The sequence below is a fragment of the Leucoraja erinacea genome, chromosome 23 (assembly GCF_028641065.1).
Source record: "Leucoraja erinacea ecotype New England chromosome 23, Leri_hhj_1, whole genome shotgun sequence".
Lineage (NCBI taxonomy): Eukaryota > Metazoa > Chordata > Chondrichthyes > Rajiformes > Rajidae > Leucoraja > Leucoraja erinaceus.
This window is the reverse complement of record NC_073399.1, coordinates 15,900,213-15,925,116: the sequence shown is the minus strand read 5'-3', so window position 1 is coordinate 15,925,116 and position 24,904 is coordinate 15,900,213. Positions and strand designations below refer to the sequence as shown.

Here is a 24,904-nt window from a genome sequence, read left to right as displayed (position 1 = left end):
TGCTGGTAGCGTGGCCCCGTAAGCGAGGGTGCCCTCCTCCAGTGGCTACTCCATCCCCCGCACCTGTTGGTCGGTTGCCCGTTCCTGTGCCGGGCATGGTGAGCCCTCCTGTCCGTTTCGTGCCTCTGGTTCTTGGGGGGGGGGGGAGGTCCTGGGGAGGTCCCTGGGGGTTAGGCCACTCCTTGGGTCACCCCCCTCGGCTCTTGAGGGACAGGAACGATTGTCTGCCCACGGGGTTTCCCGGGTCCTGCTCGCGGGCGTTCTGTGTGCTTGCAATGATTCATAAAAACGACTTCTGAACCTGCCTGGCATGTGGCCTTTTCCAGACCTCATCCAGGCCACTACGAGGTGTTTTTCTTCACTGGTACCTCTTTTGTCTTAGTCCAGTTGGGTTGGCAACAGGGGCATGGGTATGTTCCAAATGAAACTAGCTTGGTGGGACACATTGGTCAGCATGGATGAGTTGGGCCAAAGAGTCTGTTTCTGAGCTCTATGACTCTATCACTCCTGAATAATTCCTGAATTTAGTGAAGATCATAAAGCCCCACCTGAATGGCAATTTTGCAGAAATTGCAGATTCAGTTGTATCAGGTCTCTGCTCAAAAAGGCTGGATTCTAAGTTCCTTCCCAGCCACTCACCAGACTTGCTATCATTATTATATTGGTTAGCACCACGCTAAGGGGACCCACAAGACTGAAAAACAAAAGATGGACACAATGTGCTGGAGTAACTCAGAGAGTCAGGCAGCATCTCTGGAGAAAAAGAATATGTGACGTTTTGGGTCGGAACCATTCTTCGGACTCAGATTTATTTCCTGAGGTATGTTGAGTTATTTATGTCAGTAATTCTGCAATTGGTCTTGGCTATGCATGGGGATATAATCCAAGCTTCCTGTATATATATAAATAAATATATTTAGTTAAAAATACTAATTGTGACTTGTTTCTGTTCAGGGCACAACAGCTGTTGATCGGCACAATTCAGAACATGACTCGACAAATTCCTTCCTTTAATAAGGTGAAGTATTATTTCCTAATCTGTTATATTTTAGAAGCCTCTCACAAATAAGGAGAGGTATAATTTTATCATTTGTAAGGTGAAGGAGGTGAAAGAACAATTAATAACTTGCACAACAGAAAACAACATTTATTCTTCTGATATTTTTTGATTTGTCTGTATGCCATGTTAGTAATACTGAGACTCAACTTCCTAATTAATGTCCAGGATATGGACTGAATAAAGCTATCTGAGTAACAATGCTGGATTTCAACAGTCTATTTCCACAGCTACATTTAAAAATGCAGCATTGCACAATGCATATGTGCTCAATTTATTGATTCAAGCTTTCATATGTGGTAGGTAAAACCCAAGGATACTGGTACAGAGAAATTGTGACATGGAGTAATTTTGATTAAATCAATTTATCCCAGAATTAGTGCATTAATAACAAAATCTATGATATTTGTATAATCACATTTAATCTAACTTCCAAATGCCTGGATTACAAACTAAATATCTCTCTGTTGAAGACATCTCAATTATATTTATTTTTGGAACTAAGGAAAAATCGTATCTGTAACATTGGAGTTAACGTTCTAGGGATTGAAGATAGATTAAAAAATGCTGGAGTACCTCAGTGGATCAGGAAGCATCTCTTCAGAGGAATAGGTGACGTTTCAGGTTGAGACTCTTCATCACTCATTCTCTGTACTGTGCTTGATTTTCCAGCAAAATCGGAAGTCTTCTTCCCCAAGTCAAAATAAACTTGTGCGAATTGTCAGTACTGATAAAAGTCAAAGAAATCCACTATGGTTATCATTTGAGTCCGGCACCATTGATCCCGACAAAGAGCAAGGCAAGACACATGTTTTGAATTCTAAACATCTATTATGACAATTGGTGCTATAATTTATATTGACTTCAAGTAGTCATCATTACAATTGTAAATTAATCATGCAGTAAAATAATTTCTAATACAAGATTAACTCTGGTCACTTTTGGGAATGATATTTCACTTCCGTTTAAATCTCAATCACAGAGTCATAGTCATAGAGCACGGAAACAGGCCCTTCAGCCCAAGTCATCCATGCCGATCACGAAGCCCCAGTCAAAGCTAGTCCTATTTGCCTGTGCTTAGTCCATATCCTTCTAAGCCTTTCCTATCCATATACATGTCCAAAGGTCTTTAAATGTTGTTATTGTACTGCCTCAACTACTTCCTCTCAATGCTTGTTCCATGTACACACCACCCTCTGTATGAAAACATTGCCCCCTCAGGTTAGAAACATAGAAAATGGGTGCAGGAGGCCATTTGGCCCTTCGAGCCAGCACCGCCAATCATTGTGATCATGGCTGATCATCCCCAATCATTAACCCGTGCCTGCCTTCTCCCCATATCCCTTGATTCCACTAGCCCCTAGAGCTCTATCTAACCCTCTCTTAAATCCAGTCATTTGGCCTCCACTGCCCTCTGTGGCAGGGAATTCCACAAATTCACAACTGTCTCGGTGAAAAGGTTTTTTCACACCTCAGTCTTAAATGGCCTCCCCTTTATCCTAAGGTTCTTATTAAACGTTTCCCTTCTCAAGTAAACCTCTAGTTTTTGATTCCCATACACTTGGTAAAAGTCTCTTGGTGCATTCACCCCATCTAGTCCCTTCATGGATTTTACATACCTCAAAAATATCACCCCTCAGCCTCCTACAGTCAAAGGAATAAAGTCCTAGCTCGGGCCATTAAGCCCTAGCCAAGTCTTCGTAAATCCTCTGTAGTTTTTTCCAACTTACTAACATCTTTCCTAGATCAGGCTGACCAAAACTGACCACAATACTGTGTGCTTTACTACAGTCCCCAGGCCCCTACCATTCACTGTGAAGGTCCTGCTCTGGTGTGACATCCCAAATTGCAACACCTCACACTGACCTTTTAGTCTACTGTACCTCATCCATGTCTACTAATGATGCACATATCTCTGCCAGAACTCCTACAATTTCTTCTCTCACAATGTCCTTGTTAATATCTGATCAGGCCCTATACCTTTTAGGACATTCGGCACCTTCTCAACAGTAAAACGTACAATCTTCAAGACATCTCTATTAACTTTCCCAAGTTCGCTTGTCTTCTTCTCTTTTTCTGTGGTAAAAGCAAAATAAATGTTAATTGGGGAATTTGCCTGTCTTTTTTGATAGTTGTAACAAATAAAATGAGCAGTGTTTAAAAAAATGTTGGTTGCAGTTAATTTGGTGAATAATTTTAAAAGGTCCAGTCCAGGAATTATATATTAATCAATGTTGTTTCATATTGTTGGTACTGGCTTGATGCGGAGTAGGCCTAACGGGCTGAATGGCCGAATATTGCTCCTATGTCTTAATTCTTATGGATACCAGAGTTATGATTTCATGTCACATTAGCTTTGTTATTTATATTTTGAATTTACTTGCAAAATGGTCACGTTATTATTGCGTCTTTGTTTTAACGTTGTTACATTAATTTGTTTTAGACGACCAGCCAGTTGGGAATTGCTTTACTTTAATGCCTTATTCACTGGTCAGGCCTTGCCACCCACCATCTCTGAGACCAGTGATAATAGCACCAACACGAATTGGAAAAGTTGTGCTTGAAAAACTGAAAGATCTAAAGGAGTATGAAAAGTGTAAATCTGGTAAGATGTTTTCAAGAGGAACATATTATTTTGATGAAAATAATATAGCTTAAATGTTCCAGCTGAATATTTTTGAAATTAATTCATTTATATGATTAGGTTTTATTTAAATTGATGTTGGCAATTGATGGTGGTAATTTGACTCTGGATATTGGTTTGACAACCTCAAGCAGCCTGGCATGATAGTGGGTTGAAATAGATTTCTGTTGCTCTAAGATTTTATATACTGATAAACATAAGTTTACAGTAATAGCAAATCTATATGCCTGTAGTACTTAACCTAAATGAAATTGCATATTACATTTGCAGGTCTCAAAAATCAAGTTATTACAATGTTTATCTATAAAATAGATTAGTATGCTGAGAATTCTTTAATTTGCTTTTTTGTTACTTGCTCAGAATAAGAAATCATATATCTTTATTTTGTTTTAAGAGTGCTTGAACAATACCGAATATGCAGAGAAAAACAAAAAAGGAGACATTTTGGGAGTTCAACAAGCACAAAATTCACTTCGCTCCTGTTACACAAGGGAAGGAGTAGAGGCCATAGTTGCCAAGGTAACATTACATCCTTTGTGCAGATTGTTGTCCCTAATTTGGGCTTTGGCATTCTTTCTTCGTTAGCTAGTTCTACGTTATCCCAGTTTTGCATCTTGCATACTAGCATCAATTTACAGAAGCCAATTAATCTACAAATCTGCACATCTTTGGGATGTGGGAGAAAACCAGAGCATCCAGAGAAAACCCACATGGTCATAGGGAGAACGTGCAAAGTCCACACAGACAGCTCTCATAGTCAGGATCAATCCTGGGTCTCTAGCACTGTAAGGCAGCAACTCTACCGCTGCACAACTGTGCCACCCATCTATTCCACCATAGAAACTACCTGCATTTTACAAACTCTGAAGATATCTTATGTATACATTTATTTGCCGGATTAATGACTCTGAAAATGAAATCATCTTGGCCTGATCAAACATAAGGTTTAGCACTACACGCTACTAATCCTAGCTGTGGAGTCATTGGTATAGTTGTCTTGTTGTAGGACCCTAATTTTTTTATTCTTGATCTTAAACCATGTATTGTGCTTTTGTATGTAATTTATTGTGCTTTTGTAAGTAATTTACTGTGCTTTTGTATATAATTTATTGTCCCTTTGTATGCACTTTTATTTAACTTCAAGCCCACATTCAGAATGTGAAAATACAACGGACGTTTTACACATAATTAATTGGAATGGAAAGCATACTTGATGTTTCTCTTCCTGACACAAAGGCATTCATCCCAACTGAAGCATAATTGAAATTAATTGATTTTGGAATGACTTGGGATAAAGCTGGAACCTTTCCATTTTGAATTTCAGTGTAATAAAAGGGAGTAGGTTTAACCAAAGATCCTCTATAATCTTTGGGTTTAACTAAGCATTAATGGAGAAAGCTGTATTCCTAACTTTATTTTCATTCTCACAATCTTGATTTTTCATTCAAGTTTCCTTTTTCTATTTCATCTCTCGTGAAACTTCCTATCCTGATTGCCGTATATCTTTTTTATTGAAGCACTTTTCATTGGTGCTGTCTAAAACCACAAAAGAGTCGATTCTTCAGTTATGAGCTGAAACAGTGAACATTGGCAGATCATTTAATCTTGGGGCATTTCACAGCCAAACTGAGCCCAACGAGCAGATATTTACAACTAATCTCTATATATCTAGAAAAGGATATCCTGACCATTTATTATTGTAAGCCAAGAGATTTGGGAGAATTTCCAGTAACAAGTCCCACAACTGCCTAACAAAGCCACAGTAACTGGAGTAACTCAGCGAGTCTGGCAGCAACATCAGAGAACATGGAAAGGCAACATTCCGGGTTGGAACCCTTCTTCAGACAGTTTACAGGGGAACACGCCTATCTATGCTCTCCAGTGGTGCTGCCTGACCCGTTGAATTACTGCAGAACTTTGTCTTTCTTTGGGATAAACCAGCATCTGCAGTTCCTTGTTATTACATCCTACAATTGCCTTTTAGATAAAAACAGAATTAAACTATTGTCTGCAATCTTCCAAGTCAGTATGTCTCTGCCACTAACTGCCTTAATCACCTTAATAGTTGGGTATGTTCCCATTGATTCTAACCATTATTTTCCATTGGATCAACTGCGATTTGAATTAATTTGTTTTGAATCTGAAGCAGCCACATCAATATCAACATGATTCAGCATATTCTATATATCACAGTGGTACTTTCAATTTACAGATGATAAATTCATGATAAAATGTTAAAAAAAAATGGTCGGAGTGCCACAGTGGTGCAGCGGTAGAGCTGCTGCCTTACAGTGCCCGGGTTCAATCCTTGCTATGGGTGCTGTCTGTACAGAGTTTGTACGTTCTCCCTGTGACCGCGTGAGCTTTCTCCGGGTGCCCCGGTTTCTTCCCACACTCTAAAGATGTGTAAGTTTGTAGGTTAATTGGTTTTGATAGAAATTATAGATTGTCATTAGCGCTAGTGTACGGCGATCGCTGGTCAGCATTGACTCAGCAGGCTGAAGGGCCTGTTTCCGCGCTGTATCTCTAAAACTAAACTAAACTAATAAATTCTATGGTGTTTAATTGCAGAATGTTCACTGCCTCATGGAACTCGGGTTGGATTGTGTGAAACGGTTACATAAGGTTGAGATCTATCCCATTGTAATTGTCATTCGTCTCTGTGAAAAGAACATTAAGAAAATTAAGTAAGTGTTCCTTAACTTCAGAAAAATGAACTTATTATTGAATCATGTAGAAATGTTCTTTTTTGTTGCATTGATTGGAGCGTGGAACTATATTTACAAGTCGAGTTGAGTTTATTGTCATATCCACAAGTACAGTGAGATGCAGGTACAATCGAAATCATGCCTGCAGCAGCATCACATGCAACCTGTAACGTTGGTGATTTATGTTTAGCTTATGTTTTCATGTTTGTATATTGACTCAGAAAACCCACACAAACATAAGATAGACACAAAGTGCTGGAGTAACTCAGTGGGTCAGGCAGCATGTCTGGGGAAAATGGATAGTCCCTACCTGAAACGTCACCCATCCTTTTTCTCCAGAGATGTTGCCTGACCTGCCGAGTTACTCCAGCACTTTGTGTCTATCTTTGGTATGAACCAGCATCTGCAGTTCCTTTCTACACTCTCAAACATAAGTTGTACAAAACAGTGAAAAGAAAAAAGAATGCGAAAAAACAAGACATTAGTCAGAGCACAATTAGAAAACAAGTCCATGGTAGTGCAATAGGTGGTCTGTAGTGTTCCACTGCTGAGGCTGATTTAAGTTTGTGCAAGTCGGCACAAGAACCTGATGAAGTGATGATTATACGAAATAGCTGTTTCCTATCTATATTACTAAAAGTCTGATCTTGACCGCTTTTGGCCCACTGTGGCGCAATTTCCGAGAGAATGTGCCACCTACGGCCGTCATTTTTGGCCACCTCGCTCAGAGCCCACGTCCGCTTTCCTGAACCAGAGGATTTTTCCCATCAATGACAAATCAGAGAGATATTAATGTTTATATAAAAATCCACCATTCTCTCTGCTGCCCCTGCTGGAGGGAGGGGGAGGGACTATAAAACCAGGAAGTGGTGTGCCTCACTCAGTCTCTGCAAGATGGTGGAAGCTAGAGGGTCACGTCTCTCTGAGCTCTGAATAACACTGAACACATGTCTACTCAACTGTAAGTCCCCTCAATGTGGTTTGAAAATGAAAATATGGTTGGTTTGAAGTAAAAAGGCACTGCCTGCAAATGGTTGTTTGGGGGGTTTGGGTTGAAGTAAAAGGGCACTACTGCAAATGGTGGTTTGGGTTGAAGTTAAAAGACACTCCTGCAAATGGTAGTTTGGGTGCTTTGGGTTGAAGTTAAAAAGCACTCCTGCAAATGGTGGTTTGGGTGCTTTGGCTTGAAGTTAAAAGGCACTCCTGCAAATGGTGGTTTGGGTACTTTGGCTTGAAGTTAAAAGGCACTCCTGCAAATGGTGGTTTGGGTGCTTTGGCGAAGTTAAAAGGCACTCCTACAAATGGTGCTTTGGGTAACTTCCTGTTTGCACTGCATATTGATTTTAGATAAAACGCTACCACTTACGGCTGAGATTTTTGGCCATCTTACTCAGTCCCCCTCCGCTCAGCAGGTGCAGAGGATTCTTCCCATCAATGAAAAATAAAAATGTTAATAGTGTTTAAAAAATGTTGAGAATCTCTCTCCTGTCAATCATGTCATGAAGGCCACACCTTTTCCGGTGGGAGGGGTTATAAAACCCGGAAGTGTGGGTGTGGTTCAGTCTCTGCATGATGGGGGAGGGAGAGGTCACGACTCTCTCTGAGCTGTGAATCAACTGAACATACTGAATGTCTACTGAACTGTGAGTTTGGTGTTTTGTGTGGTTTTATGGTGGTTTCACCCTGCTTGAAATGGTATGAAACTGCATTTGAATGTGGTGGCCTTGCACTGTGCATGAAATGGTATGAAACTGCATTTGAATGTGGTGGCGTTGCACCCTGCATGAAATGGTATGAAGCTGCATTTGAAATTGGTGGCCTTGCATCCTGCTTGAAATGGTATGAAACTGCACTTGAATTTGGTGGCCTTGCACCCTGCTTGAAGTGGTTGGAAACTGCACTGGAAATTGGTGGCCTTGCACCCTGCTCGAAGTGGTTTAAAAACTGCACTTGAATTTGGTGGCCTTGCATCCTGCTTGAAATGGTAGGAAAACGGATTTGAATTTGGTGGTCTTGCACCCTGCTTGAAATGGAATTTCAAGGAATAGCCATGAGTCAACTGCCAGCCCACCAGCCGTGAGTGAGCTGCCAGCACATCAGGCTTGTTGGACTGAGCTGCCACCCCAAGAACCCAAACCAGCGCTCCAGAAAGCCCCCCCCCACTGGCCACCAATATTGGAATTGGTGGAGGTGGAATATTGCGTCGGGGGACCAGCCCTCCCGTGTGAACATGGGACCCGACGGGTCCCACTTAGTCTAGTAATTACATAATTAGACAGGGCTCTCGCTTAACCTTTTTTCCCTGTTGCCAGCCGGGCAACACTGGCAGCTTTTTAGGTTGCCAAATGACAGTTTAGGTGGTCATTTAAGACTGCTTGCATGACGCGTGCGATGATGTGCTCGGATGAAGTGCGTAGTTACCAGTCGGAATTATGCTCATGAAGCATTCACATATTATTTCTGTTTCAAATAAAGTCACAAACTAAACATATTCACCAATCAAGACATGATATATACCACAATGACATGCAGCAAAATTATAATACAGTATCTCAACTCTTTTTACACATTGCAATTAATGCAATTTCTATTATTTCTTTCCACTTCCAAACAAAAATGTGGTTGGATTATTCAACGTATGATCAACTTGTGTCAATAAATCCTGGACCATAACATATATGCTTAACCATGCACACTACAGATTGATGCAAGCATGTTTTCTGTGAAGGACCGAAAATTACCATGACATGGCCATAGCATGGGTCGTTATTGCTATTGGTACAGAAACACTCTAGCGTCCCAGATAATTTATCCACAACAAATTATACAGGTTGCAAGGAAATTTCTAAAGGCATTTTATGATAATAGCTGTTAAAACTGACTATACCCATCTGACAGGTTAAACATTACACTAACTAACAAGAGATGGCCAAAGGGCATAAATGCAGCAAATGTTCTTTTGATAATATATTTAAAGGTGTCAAGACACCACATTACGGGGCATTCAGATTAGATGTATGTGTTGTGAACAGCAATGAAGATACCCAGTTTGTAAGCACCAAATTTAAAAAAAAATGTTGATAAACGCTTTTTCCATCATTCCCACTTCAGAATTAACGTTAAAATTTCAACTGAAATATCTCCTGACCAAATTTGTGATGTATATGATCGACTGTAGAAGTAAAACCTGGATAAATCCAACGTATAGTTGTGAATGTTGCTCATTAAATAACTACAGTACTGATACTCCATATTAAGAGCATTGATTTGCCATTAAAATTAATTCTGTAATAAAGTGACAATCGAACACTGCGGTTTCAATGTTTCACGTGTTCACAATTTAATTAATCCATCTTTATGGGTTAAAACAAATAATAACATTGGGAATTAAAACATATTTGATTGTATTCCGTTATCAAACATACTCAATGTTCGCTCTGAAGACATTTCCAGCACAATAGGGTCAGGAGGGGATGGGGGTGAATCAGTGCAGGATGGATAAATGGCGGTGGGGGGGAGGGGAGAGTTGTTGAGAAGGCAATCTGTGCAGAATGAATGGAGGCAGGGGAATTAGTGCGTGTTGGTTGAAGTAGGCAAAATTGTGAGGGCTGAGCGCGGGGGGATGACAGTGGGGTTGAATGTGGGGGATCTGTGCAGGATGAAGGGGAGGAGCAGTGCAGGATGGATGGGAAGGGGGGTCAGTACAGAATGAATTGGGGGACCAATGTAGGATTGATGGGGAGTGGCAGGAGAATCAATGCGAGGTGGATAGGGAGATCAGTGCGCGATGAATAGATGGAGGGGGGAGAGATGAGGAGGGGAGCACACGGGATGTCAGTGAGGACTGAATAGAGGTAGGATGGGGGTCAGTGCGGGATGGAGAGGAGGGGTCTCAGGACAAGGGGGATGGAGAGAAAGGGGCAGAGGAGGTGGGAAGGAAGGTCAGCGCTCCTCAGTGAACACCGGCATCATCGCTGCCTTGGCCGTCCCTGTCCATCGCCAAGTGCCGCCGCCAAAGGGGGAGGCAGTTGGGATATCCTCGCCACCGCCTCCCCTGCTCCGCCAACCAACTGGAAGGTGCGGGGCCGAGCGTTGCAGATGCTTCAGACGGCGGAAGGAGGCCTCCCCCTCCCTCCTCTCGGCGTGCGAGAGGGTTTGTTTTGAAAGCGCCGTTGGCGGAGTGGCAGGCAGCGGCCACTATCAGGCTGGGCGGGGTGCGGGAGGAGGAGATGGAGTCGCCGCTGCTGCTGCTGTACGGGGCCCGTCATTCGCTCCGACTCTCCGTCACGCCACATTTAGCATCTTTCCCACGCATTACAGCCGTCGCCGACACAAAACGTCATGTTTCTTTTCTCCAGAAATGCTGCCTGACCCGCTGAGTTACTCCAGTTAGTGTGTCTATCTTTGGTATAAACCAGTATCCGCGTGCCAAGCCGGGCAAAATGACTCGGCGTTTAGGTTGCCCGACTGCACTTTGGGTGGTCAGTGGCACCCGGGCAACCGCTAATTTAGAGCCCTGTAATATGTACCTCCTGTCCGATGGTAGTAGCAAGAAGAGGGATTGGCCCAATGGTGGGGATCCTTGATGACAGATGATGCCTTCTTGGGAGGTGGGGAGGGCTGTGCCATGGTGGCGTGACCCGAGTCCCATTGTCTCTGCAGCCTCTTATTTTCCAGTGTATTGGAATTGCAGTACCAGACCATAATACAACCAGGTAGCATGCTTTCTATAGTGCCTCACTAGAAGTTGGTTAGAATATTTGGTCGTCTGAAGCATCTGACATGCCAAATCTCTTTAAACATCTTGGAAAGTAAAGATCATGATTACATCTTTGTGCTGGGCCCAGGGCGGAACATCTGAGATGGTAACAAATGAATGGCCAATGTTAGATCAAGGTTATGGGTAGAGACCTTGCATCCTGCATTTTCAACAATTCCAGTGAAAATAAGGTATTTTAAGGTTCAGGTGCAAGATTTGTTGTCAATGTAGAAACAAACAACTGCAAATGCTTGTTTACAAAAGATGACACAAAGTGCTGGAGTAACTCAGCAGGTCAGGCAGCATCTCTGGTACATGGATAGGTGACAGACTGAAGAAGGGCCTTGACCAAAAATGTCACCTATCCATGTGTAGGAAAGAACTGCAGATGCTGGTTAAACCAAAGAGACACAAAATGCTCAAGTAACTCAGCAGGCCAGGCAGCATCTCTAGAGAGAATGAATAGGTGACGTTTCAGGCCGAGACCCTTCCTCAGGCTGAAGAAGGGTCTTGACGCGAACATCACCCACTCCTTCTCTCCAGAGATGCTGCATGTCCCACTGAGTTACTCCCACTTTTTGTCTTCTGTAGTAAGTGACCTTAGAGTTGTAAGTGACTGAGTTACAACATCAGTTGTTCGGTTATGTTCTGTTTTCTTTAAATTATTTTTATTAGTAGCTGTTAACAAACTGAATATAAACAACTAACGCTCCATGCTGTTATAAATGCTGTGTGTTGTAAACTGTCATGATGGCTGGACTGCAATCTATGTGGAAGTTGATTACAGCCCAGTCTTATAAATGCTAGATGTGTGAGCCTTACAGGTAGAACTCGTCAGATTCACTGAAAAAAATGAAGGCACAGGAGATTACAGCTGCTGACATCCAGACCAGAAAATAAACTGCTGGAAGAACTAAGCAAATATGGAGGCAAAAGATTGTCGACATTTTGGGTCGAAACTCAGTATCCTGTTCTCCCAATGCTTCTGAAAAAAATAACAACTCCAGTAATCACAGTATCTGACTTTGCATCAACGAAGCGCTCATGCATGTTTGATTATACATTTGACAATATTAAAGAGCATATGGATGACTATGCCTCAGTAAGCTATTCTTACACATAGGCATCCCTTATATGGTCTGATAAACTTATGTAGCCCAGATGTATGCAAATATAGATGGTTGGGGAAAAAATCACCATATCCTAATCATTTACATTTGGCTTAATGCAAAATGGGAATTTTGTATGCAATATTTTAAGAAATAGAAGCTGTAAGGCACATTGAAAAAATATTTTGTTCAGTTCAAATTGCAAAACAGTAGTTTCCATGACTTGCTTTGCACCACTAAATCGATCCGAATGTTTGGTCTAGTTTTAATGCCAGGCTTTCAAGGTAAATTTTATAAATGTAAATGGGAGAATGGCATTCTCCTGCAATTTGAATTGGATAAAATGTACGTAAAATACAATATTCACATTTGCACAACATTTTCACTTATGCCTTCTCTAACATTAGTATGTATCCACGTGGGGCTATTCTTAACTGTCATGATCTTTAAAAATTCTAATTATCTGTATTAAGTCAATTAAATCGAATTTCATTGTACCTTAGTTGGTACACGTGACAATAAACAGACCTTTGAAACCTTTAAGTAAAATGGTCTGTAGGAAACCTTGGCATTTTTATATATATATTAACAAACACACCCGACAACTAAGAAACAATCACCTTGAAATATAACATAATACATTTGAAAGTGCTTCAATCTGAACTAACTTTATTTGATTTAGTTACCAAATTGATCTGTGCTAATATTGATCAAAATACCCTTCATGTGACTGAATTTAAGTAAGAAGGGGTTTCACATTAGTGCATAGATGACAAAAGAAATGAAATGTTAAAAGATTTCTCCTCAGGAGTATAATTCCTCAGGTCGTTTTATGAACTACTATCCTTAATGTGAGTCCCTTGGTAACTGTTAAATGGTGTTAGAATTTGCATATATGTAAGGCATCTGTCAATTCACAACTTTACTAAGCATACGTGCTCTGGTATTTGCTTAGGACATGTTTGTTCGATGTGCACAAGAGATACTGCAACTTTGCACAAGCAGGATTTAAATTGTTTTGAAATGACACAAAGAACAGATGAGTGGATGTAATTGACTTCCGATGTATTTTTCACGCATGTTATTACATTCCTAAAGATTTCTGTTCATCGTTGACTTTAAATGACTTAACAGGGATTCTGTCAGAAAAATATGCAGATTTATGCTTGTAAGCCTATTTGCATACATGCAATTTGCTTATGTCCTTTATTTTTAGAACTAGGTGTTGTATTAAAATTATTTGATTGTGCATGGTTTTACACTTCGGAATCGCCTCCAAATGAAGCAGCAGCTCATGCTGGAATTGTAGGGAGTGGCTGTAGCAGAGCTCAGGCAATTTTTCCCAAGATGACCAGGAGATAACTTCAGGATCTGATTGATTCGTGTGTGGCTGCAATGATTACTATTGTATTTAGTTTCCAACCCACTGCAAGAAACATTTGCCAAATCAACCTGAACTACTACTGTTTCTTGCATGGCACCAACTTGTCCGTAATGTCCACATTTTTTACTAATTGCATTATTATCTAGTCCTTTTTCTATAATTCAAGCAACCTCGCTTTACCTGAATTTTTCCCTTCACTACTTGGTTCAAAGACCTAGCCATAAACTAAATAATTCTTACATAACACCTGTCTTTGCTAACTTTTTTTACACACCATTAATACGTGTAATCATCATAAGAATGAGAAATAGGCCAAGCAGGCCCTCTAGCTTGTTTTGCTGTTCGGTAGGATCTTGGTTTATTTGTTCTTGGCCTTATCCCCACCATTCTGTCTTAACCTTTTAATGTCCAACTGCCCTGCAGTCCAATCATCTATCTTGACCATAAATATACATGATTTAGCCAGCTATTTCTTATGTCCACCCATGCTCATTCACTTTCTTGATCAATTCTCACTCCTGTACTGATCTAATTCTTTATTACCAGGGATGCCCAATAATCTTTTCCTTTGTCGATCTGTCCAAAACGTCAGGTACCGTGGCATATTTAATACCCAAACTTGATCACCTTGCAACTATGTCTCAGTCATGGGTTTCAGATCATACCCATTGAATTATATTTGTATTATCAATTCATGTCTTGTTGCAAATGTTGCTCACATCAGAAAAAGAGCATCTAATTTATCTTTGTAACTTTTCTCTATGCTAGCTATATCCATTTCTGTCACACGCTAGTTATTACACTTCTTACTAACTTGCATTATCATCATGTCCTTTCTCTATAATTTTACAAACTTCCCTTTACTTCACTACTTGGTTCAAAGACCTAACAACAGTCCTAGTTATTTGAATTATTATCAGATATGGAATGGGAAACAACTTGCTACTGCAATTCAATTTTTCAACATTTTATTCCTTTCAAAGTGCTTCAAGCAGAAGACTATTTTTCTAATTAATCTAATTTTATTTTTAGACGTATTTTGCAGAAATATGGAGTAACAGAGGATTTACTGATGGAGTGCTCGCGAAGGGAGGAGATTTTGCTGGACACACTGCCCTGCCTGTATAACTGTATTCCTGACAGCTGGAGTGATCTGGATTCACTTGTAACTGCGGTAAAAACAGCAGTAAAGGATGAGCAAAAGAAAATTGTGTGGATTGAACAATCACCTCTCTAGGGTATTTATCTAAGGATTGTAACAGAGGAAATTGGAAAGAAAATAATAATTTATAGGTGTATTTTTCCCCTTACTCTTAACACTGGATATTAAAGGGAGATCATATAGGCAATTCCAATGCATCTACTTCTGAAAAAGCATACTTTTACATTTTCCCAATTTCTCCAATCTTTATGATACATTAAAATATGTCTATTTTATAGTTTCAGACATAATGCACTTTCCCCTCCTTGCTCCCTTCTGCCACCTTCCCATGAATCCACTTTCTTATAATGGGAAAAGGGCTTAAGAAAACTGAAGAAGAGTTTCGACCTGAAACGTTGCCCATTTCCTTCGCTCCATAGATGCTGCCCACCCGCTGAGTTTCTCCAGCATTTTTGTCTACCTTAAGAAAACACAAATACTCTTGAAAATAAAAGTACAATCTCAAATCTCTGCAGTGCTATAAATTGGTTTCCATTCAGTCTTAATTTTCTTGAGTCTTTTGACTGTAAATAATCGTGGATTCAAAAATCTTCATAATATAGCCATTTTTATGTCAAATTCAACCACTACTGGGATCTCCAATGCTTTTCCATGCCAATGATTAAACTTATAAAGTGACATTTTTTGCAAAGATGCTGTTAGATTATTTTTGCAGTTATTTTGTCCCATTTAGTAATGCACTTTGCGATATCTGTGTGTAAGAAAGACTATATCTAAATATAACTGTTAAAAATGTCAGTCACAATGAAACACAAATTGGCTCTTGTCAATGCTTGCAGATACTGTACAACTGAGCGTATGCATTTAGCATCGTTTGATAGCAAAATGTGACTGCATTCATATAATTTATCCTCACAACTTATTATACCTATTCTAATTGTTGTGTAATTATTGGATAGAAATTATCGGCACCTATGTATACTATATACTGAAAATGTTCTTTAACTGCTGCGTGATTCTGTGAATTAATTCTATACAAGTGCAAGTTTTTGTACTGCATGTAAAGTTTGTAAATATGTGATGTTTTAACTGGTATCTGACACCACGGCTTTGCATGGACTACCAAAGCTTTGTGAAAACAATTTTAGCGCTTGTTGGAATGTTAGGTTTGAGCAACCATTAGAAGTCAATAGCTAGTTACCTCCAGGACAAATGCAATGTATTGAAAATGCTTCAATTCTGCAAATTAAACAGTGCACATTTAACACAGTGTTGAATATTCTTGTGGCTGTGATGGATTATTTAATTTGATTCAATCAAGTACAATAATAAATTCATTTCTCCCATTATGCAGCAAAAAACGGAGCTTTATTTCATTAAGATTATAATTAAAAACAAAATAATCAACGTCTGTGTGTAGGAACAGTGGTGGTAATCAATTATACATTTGCACTTGCAACTTTTTATATGTGGAATACTCAATAATTTGTGGATATTGTAGAAGTTTTGTTTTGTAAAAATGTGAACACAACATGGCAAGTGCTACAGGAGTGCGTAATTATGAATAACAAGAGGAAAGTCACTGCCTGTTAACTAACTGGGGTTTCTAGAGAAAAATATTATTCAAGCTGTTATTTGTTGAGAAAATTATTAAGCTATAGAATGCCCTGTCAGATAAAGAAGCCTTATGTCTTTCGGCAAGTGGAAGAAATTTCAAGTGACTGGATTTAATTTGATAGTTCTTTCACAATGCAGTAAGGCATGTATGACAATTCATATATTCTACCGTAACATTCAATAACAATTCAAATGTTTACTCGTGTTTAAGTAGGCTGTTATTTATGTACTTGATGTAATCAAAAACTCAATCATTCAATGTTGAAGTATATATTTTTTAAATTGTGCAGTCCTTCCTTAAAGGAATTGAATATTTTCAATATTACATCCATAAGATAACGAATTAAAAACAAAACATAGTACAGTAATGCAGATGGGACAAAATTTTACTTCACGAGGTAGTAATCAAGATGTCATATTGGTCTTTTATGCAAAACTGTAACCTGGCTGTTTATCTGTCTTTCCAACTAATACACATTAGTTATTCGAACTTCCACCATATTTGAAGTGATATTTACATTATGTTACATATCAGACATGCTTTAATCCTGGTAACATATTTAGTTCATAATTACTTTCATATTTTTGTTGAGAATCAACAATTTTGAATGATCCTGTCGGATTCTTCTCATCATTCCTTAAACTTCCATTCTTGTCGACACATCGGACAATGTTGCTGTACCTGCTGAGAATTCAGCCATTTCAGAATGCAGTGCATGTGGAAACAATGGGAGCACTGGCCCCAAACCAATGGGCAGTCATCTCCTGGAACTTTACCTGAAAAGCAAATATGTCTGTGAAAGATCCCATGTACATTTCCCAGCCACAGATTGCAAAAATATAATTATGTCTACACATTCGAGGAGTAATACTTAGATCTGATGGTTTGCAGTTTGACTTCTGCTAAAAAAAAATTAAAGATCAGAAGTTTATATTTCAACTGGCAAAAACAAGGCTAGCTTCGTCCAAAGATAAACATAAAATGCTGGAGTAACTCAGCGTGACAGGCAGCATCTCTAGAGATAATGGATAGGTGACGTTTTGGGTCAGGACCCTTCAGACTAGCTTCGTCCAACTATTTCCAAGCTTTTTTAAAGTGATATACGCGAATAAACTGAAATCTGCTTTCTTATCATTAAATAGAAGTTTACTGGATTTTAGCATTACCATTTGAACACTTATTAAAAGTAACTGAATTGAAATAGGAGAAAAACTAAGTCACTTTAAATTTGGATGCAGATATTCTGGATTTCTCTCAGTATCACTCAGTGATAAATAGGAAGTTAAACAGATAGACACAGCAGTCTGAAGAAGGGTCTCGATCTGAAACGTCACCCATTCCTTCTATCTAGAGATGCTGCCTGTCCCGCTGAGTTACTCCAGCATTTTGTCTATCTTCGGCATAAACCAGCATCTGCAGTTTCTTCCTACTCATTTCATCTGCTCCGCTGCAAAATCTCCTCAGGGTATGCCTACTTTGAAGAAGTTCTCCTCCTCTCTCCGCGAATTCTGCATCATTCTCTCACACTGCACCCCCTCTGTGATTCCTCCTGTTCTCTGGCTGAGTCTGAAGAAGGGTCACAATCCGAAATGTCACCCATTCCTTCTAGAGATGCTGCCAGTTCTTAAGTTACTCCAGCCTTTTGTGTCTATTTATTGTGTAAACCAGCATCTGCGGTTCCTCCCTACACGTATTGGGGAAGGCTTTCGGTTCTCGGGAAGGAAAGATTTGTGCAGGGCTGTGATGTGGCACCTAAAATGGATTGAAACCTATATGTTTGTAAAAAGATTTGCTATTACACTTGGCAAGAGTTTAATCTTGTTTGGGAGGACGATTGAAAATATGGGATAGGCTTAAATTAGCAATACAGGAGTATTAGAAGATAGGGATACATTCAAAAGAGAAAAAAAAAATGAAATTTGGAAAATTAGTAACATTTTGAATAGCACAGCAAACAGTAGTTGGTAAATAGAATCTGGCTGTGCTAAATGGTTTACACTTAAATGCTAAGAATATGAATAAAGCAGATAAGATAATGGCACAGACATGCACATGGAAGTGTGATATATTAGCTGTTCCTGACGTGTATTTTAAAGAGGGTCAGAAATGGCAATTTAACAATTTTGGTTGCAGGGTTTACAGACGAGATTGACGTGGAAAGTATAAAGGGTGGTGCCAATACAGCGGTAGGATGCGTAAAAAATTGACTGTATAAAATTTGGAACAAGGTAAATACATTTATCTTGGCAGAAAATAAATTGAATGGTAATTTTTTTTTACTGGTTAAATATGTAAAATATTTAAGAAGGATTTGGTAGTCCTTATGCATGGATCATTGAAATTAATATGCAGTTCAGCAGGTAATTAGGAATGCAAGCTGCATGCCTGTCTGTAGAGACATCTAACCAGAAAAAAAGACACAAAGTGCTAGAGTAACTCAGTAGGTAGATAAAAACCCTGGAGAAACTCAGCGGGTGAGGCAGCATCTATGGAGCGAAGGAATCGGTGACGTTTCGGGTCGCGACCCTTCTTCAGGCTGATGTTGGGGGCGGTAAGAAGAAATGAAGAGGCGGAGACAGTGGGCTGTGGGAGAGCTGGGAAGGGGAGGGGAAAGAGGAAGAAAGCAAGGACTACCTGAAATTGGAGAAGGCAATGTTCATACCGCTTGGGGTGTAAACTACCCAAGCAAAATATGAGGCTCAGCAGGTCAGGCAGCATCGCTGAACACCATGGATAGGTGACGATTCATAGAAACATAGAAAATAGATGCAGGAGTAGGCCATTTTGGCCCTTCAAGCCAGTACACCATTCAATATGATCATGGCTGATCATCCAGAATCAGTACCGTTTCTGCTTTCTCCCCATATACCTTGATTCCGTTAACCCTAAGAGCTGTATCTAACTCTCTCTTGAACACACGAAGGTCTCCAATGCTTTCTGTGGCAGAGAATTCCACAGATTCACACCTCACTGGCTGAAAAGGTTTTTCCTCATCTCAGTCGTAAATGGCCTACCCCTTATTCTTAAATTGTGACCCCTGGTTCTGGACTCCCCCAACAGAGGGAATTTTTTTCCTGCATCTAGCCTGACCAATCTCTTAAGAATTTTATATGTTCGGGTCGGGACCCTTCATCTAACTCTAACATTGGGACAGGCATCTGGAATATTGTGCGTAGGTCAGGTCTCCCGAACCAAAGAGGATAAACTTGTGCCAGAGGGAGTGCAGCTAAAGTTCATCAGATTGATTCATCAGGCGGATTTGTCAATTAAAGAAGATTGCTCTGATTAGGACTTCACTCCAAACAAAAAAACCCGAAAATGTTGAAATTCCAAGGTAAAGGCAGCAAATGCTGGTGATACCTTTAAGTCTTTAAGGCGGAGATTGACAGATTTTTGATTAGTAAGGGTGTCGGGGTTATGGGGAGAAGCAGAAGAATGCGGTTGAGAGGGGAAGATAGATCAGCCATGATTGAATGGTGGTGTAGACTTGATGGGCCAAAATGCCTAATTCTGCTCCCAGAACTTATGAATTTATAATACTGAGCAGGTCGGGCAGCATCTGTGGAGGGAGAAATAGAGTCAGGGTTTCAGGCAGGATGACCTGCCATCGGAACAGGAAAAGTAAGACAACAAGCTCATGTTTTAAATTGCAGGCAGGAGGGAGGAAGAGAACAAAGGCCCTGGAGACAAGGTTGCTGCTTGTGTCGGCTGAAGGTGCGGAGAATGGGCGATCGTTTCACTGAACACCTTTGCTTTGGCCTATCTGATCTCGCAATTGCTAAATACTTTAATTCCTCTTCCCATTTCCATACTCTCCTTTCAGTCCTGGGCTTCCTCCACTGTCACACAGCGAGGCCAAATGTAAATTGGAGGAACACCACCTGTTATTCTGCTTGGGTAGCTTACAACCCAGTGGTATTAATATTGATTTATCTAATTTCAAGTAACCTTTGCATTCCCTCTCACACCGTCCCTGCCCCATCATTGTCGTCCTACTAGTTTCACTGTCGTCCTGCTGCGTTTCACTGCATCTACTCGTTATCACCTTCTGCACAGCCAACCACCTTTCCTTGATCATCTTTGCTGGCTTTGATTTGTTCTTTTCATACCTTTCATTCATTTGTTCTTTGACATTTAATTCATTATCATCGTTGAAAACATTAGCAACGTGGTGGTGTTGGTTTCCGACGGGAACGGTGATGGATGCACTACACATCTCTGTCCTCCAGTTCCTGCGGACAGCGCCGCCTTTAAGAGGTTCTTTGTACATTTCCATATCTCTAATTTCCCTCTCCCTTGACTATCTGTCTGAAGAAGGGTCTCGACCCGAAACGTCACCTATTCCCTTTCTCCTGTGATGTTGCCTGGCCCGTTGAGTTACTCCAGCGTTTTGTGTCTAACTTCAGTATAAACAAGCATCTGCAGTTCCTTGCTATATATTTGATCTAAACTTGGACAGCTTTCGCCTGTGTCCTGCAATTTAATAAATAACACGTACTCACATGTCAGTGTGAAGCCAAACACAAATTGGAGGAACAGCACCTCATATTTCGCTTGGGCAGCTTAAGTCCTGCAGCTAACTTCAAGTGCAGGGATATGGGGAAAAAGCAGGAACGGGGTACTGATTTTGTATGATCAGCCATCATCATATTGAATGGCAGTGCTGGCTCGAAGGACCATAGGCCTACTCCTGCACCTGTTTTCTACGTTTAAGTAACGTTGCATCACCTCTCTCTCTGTCTCTCCCTCACCCTAGGCATTGTACTAGTTTCACTGTCATCCTGTTGAGTTTCATTGTTTGAATAACTCACCTAGCCCACAGCCAAAAATAGACAGTTTCCTTTATCATCGTTACTTGTTTTACATTTCTTTCATTCATTTGTTTTCTATCTCTCTACATCGCCGTCTATGTCTCTAATTTCCATTTCCCCCGACTCTCCAGTCTGAAGAAGGGTCTCGACCCGAAACGTCACCCATTCCTTTTCCTCCAGAGATGCCGCCTGACCCGCTGAGTTACTTCAGCGTTTTGTGTCTGTCTGCAACACACTCACAGTCTGGGCAGCAGCCATTAAACGCCGTCCGGCAAATGCCACAGTTCTCGTCGTTCGCCACCCAGAACCAAGTGGCGATGGCGTTCCAGCGCTTCACCTTCACCCGCATGGCGGCAGACGGAGCAGTGGGGAAGGAGGGAACGTGAGGGAGTGAGCGGGGAAGAAGGGAGCCGGGCCCACGGCACCGTCGGCTTCCGCTCACAGGAAGGCCCGGCCCGCTCGCTCGCTCGCTCAACCCGTCACGTTCCTCGCCTCACGCAACCATTTCATGAGCTGTCAGGACGGATGACTTCAATTTTTTTTAATTAAATATTTTAAGCGCCACCGGGGGGAAATCTAGCCGCGGCGCTTAAAAATATAAAAGTCATTTATCCCGCTGGCTCATTAAATGGTTGCTTTTCTCATCGTTAGGGAGGGGCGGGGAGTAGGGGGAGGAGGGAGGGGGGGGAGGAGGGGATGTGAGGAGAGTTTGAGGGAGGAGTGAAGTGGAGAGGGGAGGAGAGTTTGAGGGGGGGGGGGGGTGAAAGATAGGACTGGCAGAGGAAAGAAAGAATTGGTGTAGGAGAAGAAGTGGGAGGAAAGTGTAGGGTTAGGGGGAAAAAGAAGTTCGGGCAAAGGAAGAAGGGAGTGGTGAGGGGGAAAGGAGGGGGAATGGGGAGCAGGAGGAGGGGAGAGATTGGTTTGTTGGAGGTAATAGAGAGGGATTCTTCTGGACACTCACTTTCTGCCGCGCACTTTGGACAGCTCCTCTATCAGGTCTGGAACTGGGCCTATCCCACTTGGGTGATTTTTTATGTGACGCCTGTCGCCACATGTTCGCCAGTGGCCACTGTGGTGTCGCCTGTATGGTCGTGAGTAGTCTCCTCAGTCGCACAAAGGGTTGTAGTGTCTTTCTGGTCGCCGCAAAATTTTCAACATGTTGAAAATTTTTCGGCAACAGTGGGTTTGACGCATACGAGCGTATCTTGACTTCTCCTGACATAGGTGCTCTGGTAGGTTTTCGCCTTGTGACATAGATTCTCGCCAGTGCTGACCGGTGAATTTCATTGGCGCATTGGAAAAACCCACGTCCACAGCTCCACGTAGGCAGGCGAATATAGTGCGTAGACATTGCGCATTTTGTTTTGGGGTCATCGGACAGTGCAACATGGCTCCAAGAAGGACAAGGCCCAAGCCCCATCACCACCCACCAGGCAGGTGGAGCTGACACAGGAGGAGGAGGCACAGGAGGAGACCAGGAGGTAGCCCGTGTCCCCACCGCCACCCCATCCCGGAATGGCTGCCCTGACAAGACAACAGGCACTGCTGCTGCCTCGAGTGAGGTGAAGAAGGGCAGGAAAAGGTAGTTCCATATAAGTTCAGCAGGGAACAAGAAGGAGAGCTGGTAGAGTGGTACCAGTCAGGGGATATGGGGAGAATGGCGGTGCTGGCTTGAAGGGCCGAATGGCCTACTCCTGCACCTATTGTCTATTGACACCAGGGGGTACCTCCACCCAGAGACCCAGGATGCAAGTGGGCACTTGAGTCTGGGTTTTACAGGATTAATGGACACAGATCACCCATCAGTGTAATGTGTCCATAAATTGTGTTAAGTCCTGTATGTTTTTGTACGTGTATTATGTTTGACGTTTATTGAAACTCAACGACCTTCCTTGGGGTATGGAAGTACAATTTTTTGTGAATATAATATCTTTATTTTTGAATGCACAGTTGTATGTTTTTTTATAATCTAATAATGAATCAAACTTTCTTTGTTGTTAAAGTTATGATTCTTCATAGATTTATTAAAGATAATTTTAATGTGATTATAATAATTTTTGTATGGACTGTTGTATGTTCTCAACCTTTTTTTGTTGTTACAACTTTTTGTTTCAATATCAATAAAGGAAATGCTTGACATTTTGATGGCAAATTGATGTATGAAGATATATTTCAGATTAGTGTCTCATGGAATTACTTTCAAATATTTAAATCTCATATTTTTTGATCATTAAAACAAACACAAAAACAAGCATTGAACTGCATTGAAAATTACAGGAAACATGTGTGATTCCATTGTTTTTGAGGCCAAAATGACGTCACATCTTCAGTTGTCGCCGACAGGGTCTTAGCTTGTTGCCGCGGGTGTACATAGGTTGACTTCGGTTGTCGTACGTTGTCGTCTGTGTTGTCGTAGGTGTGGTCGTAGGTGGACGTCCTAAGTCGCGAAGATTGGGGTTGTCGGTAGCTTGCCGCAGCTTGACGTCGACTAGATGGTAGGTTGTTGTAGCTTGTCACAGACATTGTCATGGGGGGTCCAGTCGCCGTTTTTTCGGCGATCCGCTACGACAATGACAGTCGCCGGCAGTCGTCCAAAAAATCGCCTAAGTGGGACAGGCCCATTAGTTTCCTGCTAAAAGATACAAACAGTTTTTCTGTTTTTACATCATATCACCAGCATTTGTTTTTTTGGGGGGGGGAGGGAGGGCGGGGGGGTGTTTATCTAGTCCTTTTAGAACAGTCGTGTCAGTGATAGTGGTCTCTATTTAGAGGTTAATTTCCAGGCTAGAGATTTGAACACAAAATAGATATAATTCAATGAAACGCAGATTGAATGCAGAACAGGTACAGCACAGAGGGAGTCTGTTTAGCCCATTGTATCCACGCCAACTGTCTACTAGCAATCCCTTCTTAGCTTTGCACATTTTTTCTCACTAAATCCTTATCAGATTTTTTCCTTCCTCAACAAAAACTACATTGGAATCTTCCTATTTAGTTTATACCTGTGATAACTGTTCTTCAGCACCACCAAGAAGGGGAACAACCTCCCTCTCCATTTTGTTCAAATCCTTTTTTATGTTACAACACAGTTCCCCTCAGCATTTTAAAAAGAAAGCAGGCCCAAGCTCTCTTTCTTTGATACATTAGACTCATTGAGACCATAAATCATAAAGTAGAATTAGATCATTCGGCCCATTGAGTCTTCTTAACCATTCAATCATGGCGGGTCTACTTTTCCCAACCAATAATTCTATAAGACCACTTCTCAGGAACCATTAAACAAAATATTTTCTGGATTCACTCTATTGTCTTCACATCCTTTCTGAAATGTGAGTAATGGTATTGAAAATAATACCTCAGTTGAGGCTGAACAAATGTTTTATAAAGGTTCAACATAATCTACCTGTTTTTATTCTCAATTTCTCTGTTGATAAAAACTTAGATTTGTGCATGGCTTATTAACCACTTTCTTAATCCGCCCTGCCACTTTCATTGATTTGCACCATCCAAATATAATTTGAAAGATTGTGTTTGGTGCCTTGTGATTTCTTCCTGCACCAGTCTCAAAAATGTAGATTGCATCTAATTCATTCCAAGTAATATACTTAAAGTTCAGCCTACTGTTCTAATAATATCTTGTCGGAACAATGAA

The 24,904-nt window shown here is 41.0% G+C and overlaps 2 protein-coding genes across 4 annotated transcripts in view; one reads left to right on the top strand and one right to left on the bottom strand.

The window, feature by feature from the left end:
- card14 (caspase recruitment domain family, member 14) overlaps positions 1–16,143 on the top strand; it is a 63,990-nt gene extending 47,847 nt beyond the window's left edge. For all 3 annotated transcript variants that reach the window (XM_055653945.1, XM_055653944.1, XM_055653946.1), the window contains 6 exons: positions 955–1,018; positions 1,730–1,856; positions 3,501–3,662; positions 4,096–4,220; positions 6,273–6,388; positions 14,694–16,143. In XM_055653945.1, the coding sequence (XP_055509920.1) occupies positions 955–1,018; positions 1,730–1,856; positions 3,501–3,662; positions 4,096–4,220; positions 6,273–6,388; positions 14,694–14,898 (799 nt within the window). In that variant the 3' untranslated portion in view covers positions 14,899–16,143. The remainder of the gene's footprint in view (positions 1–954; positions 1,019–1,729; positions 1,857–3,500; positions 3,663–4,095; positions 4,221–6,272; positions 6,389–14,693) is intronic.
- A 667-nt stretch (positions 16,144–16,810) lies between these two features.
- Positions 16,811–21,893, bottom strand: anapc11 (APC11 anaphase promoting complex subunit 11 homolog (yeast)). The gene is made up of 2 exons (XM_055653947.1): positions 21,493–21,893; positions 16,811–17,217 (listed from the first exon to the last, which is right to left on the bottom strand). The coding sequence occupies exons 1-2, from the start codon at positions 21,599–21,601 to the stop codon at positions 17,072–17,074; spliced, it is 255 nt and encodes an 84-aa protein (XP_055509922.1). The 5' UTR covers positions 21,602–21,893; the 3' UTR covers positions 16,811–17,071.
- Positions 21,894–24,904: the final 3,011 nt, after the last annotated feature.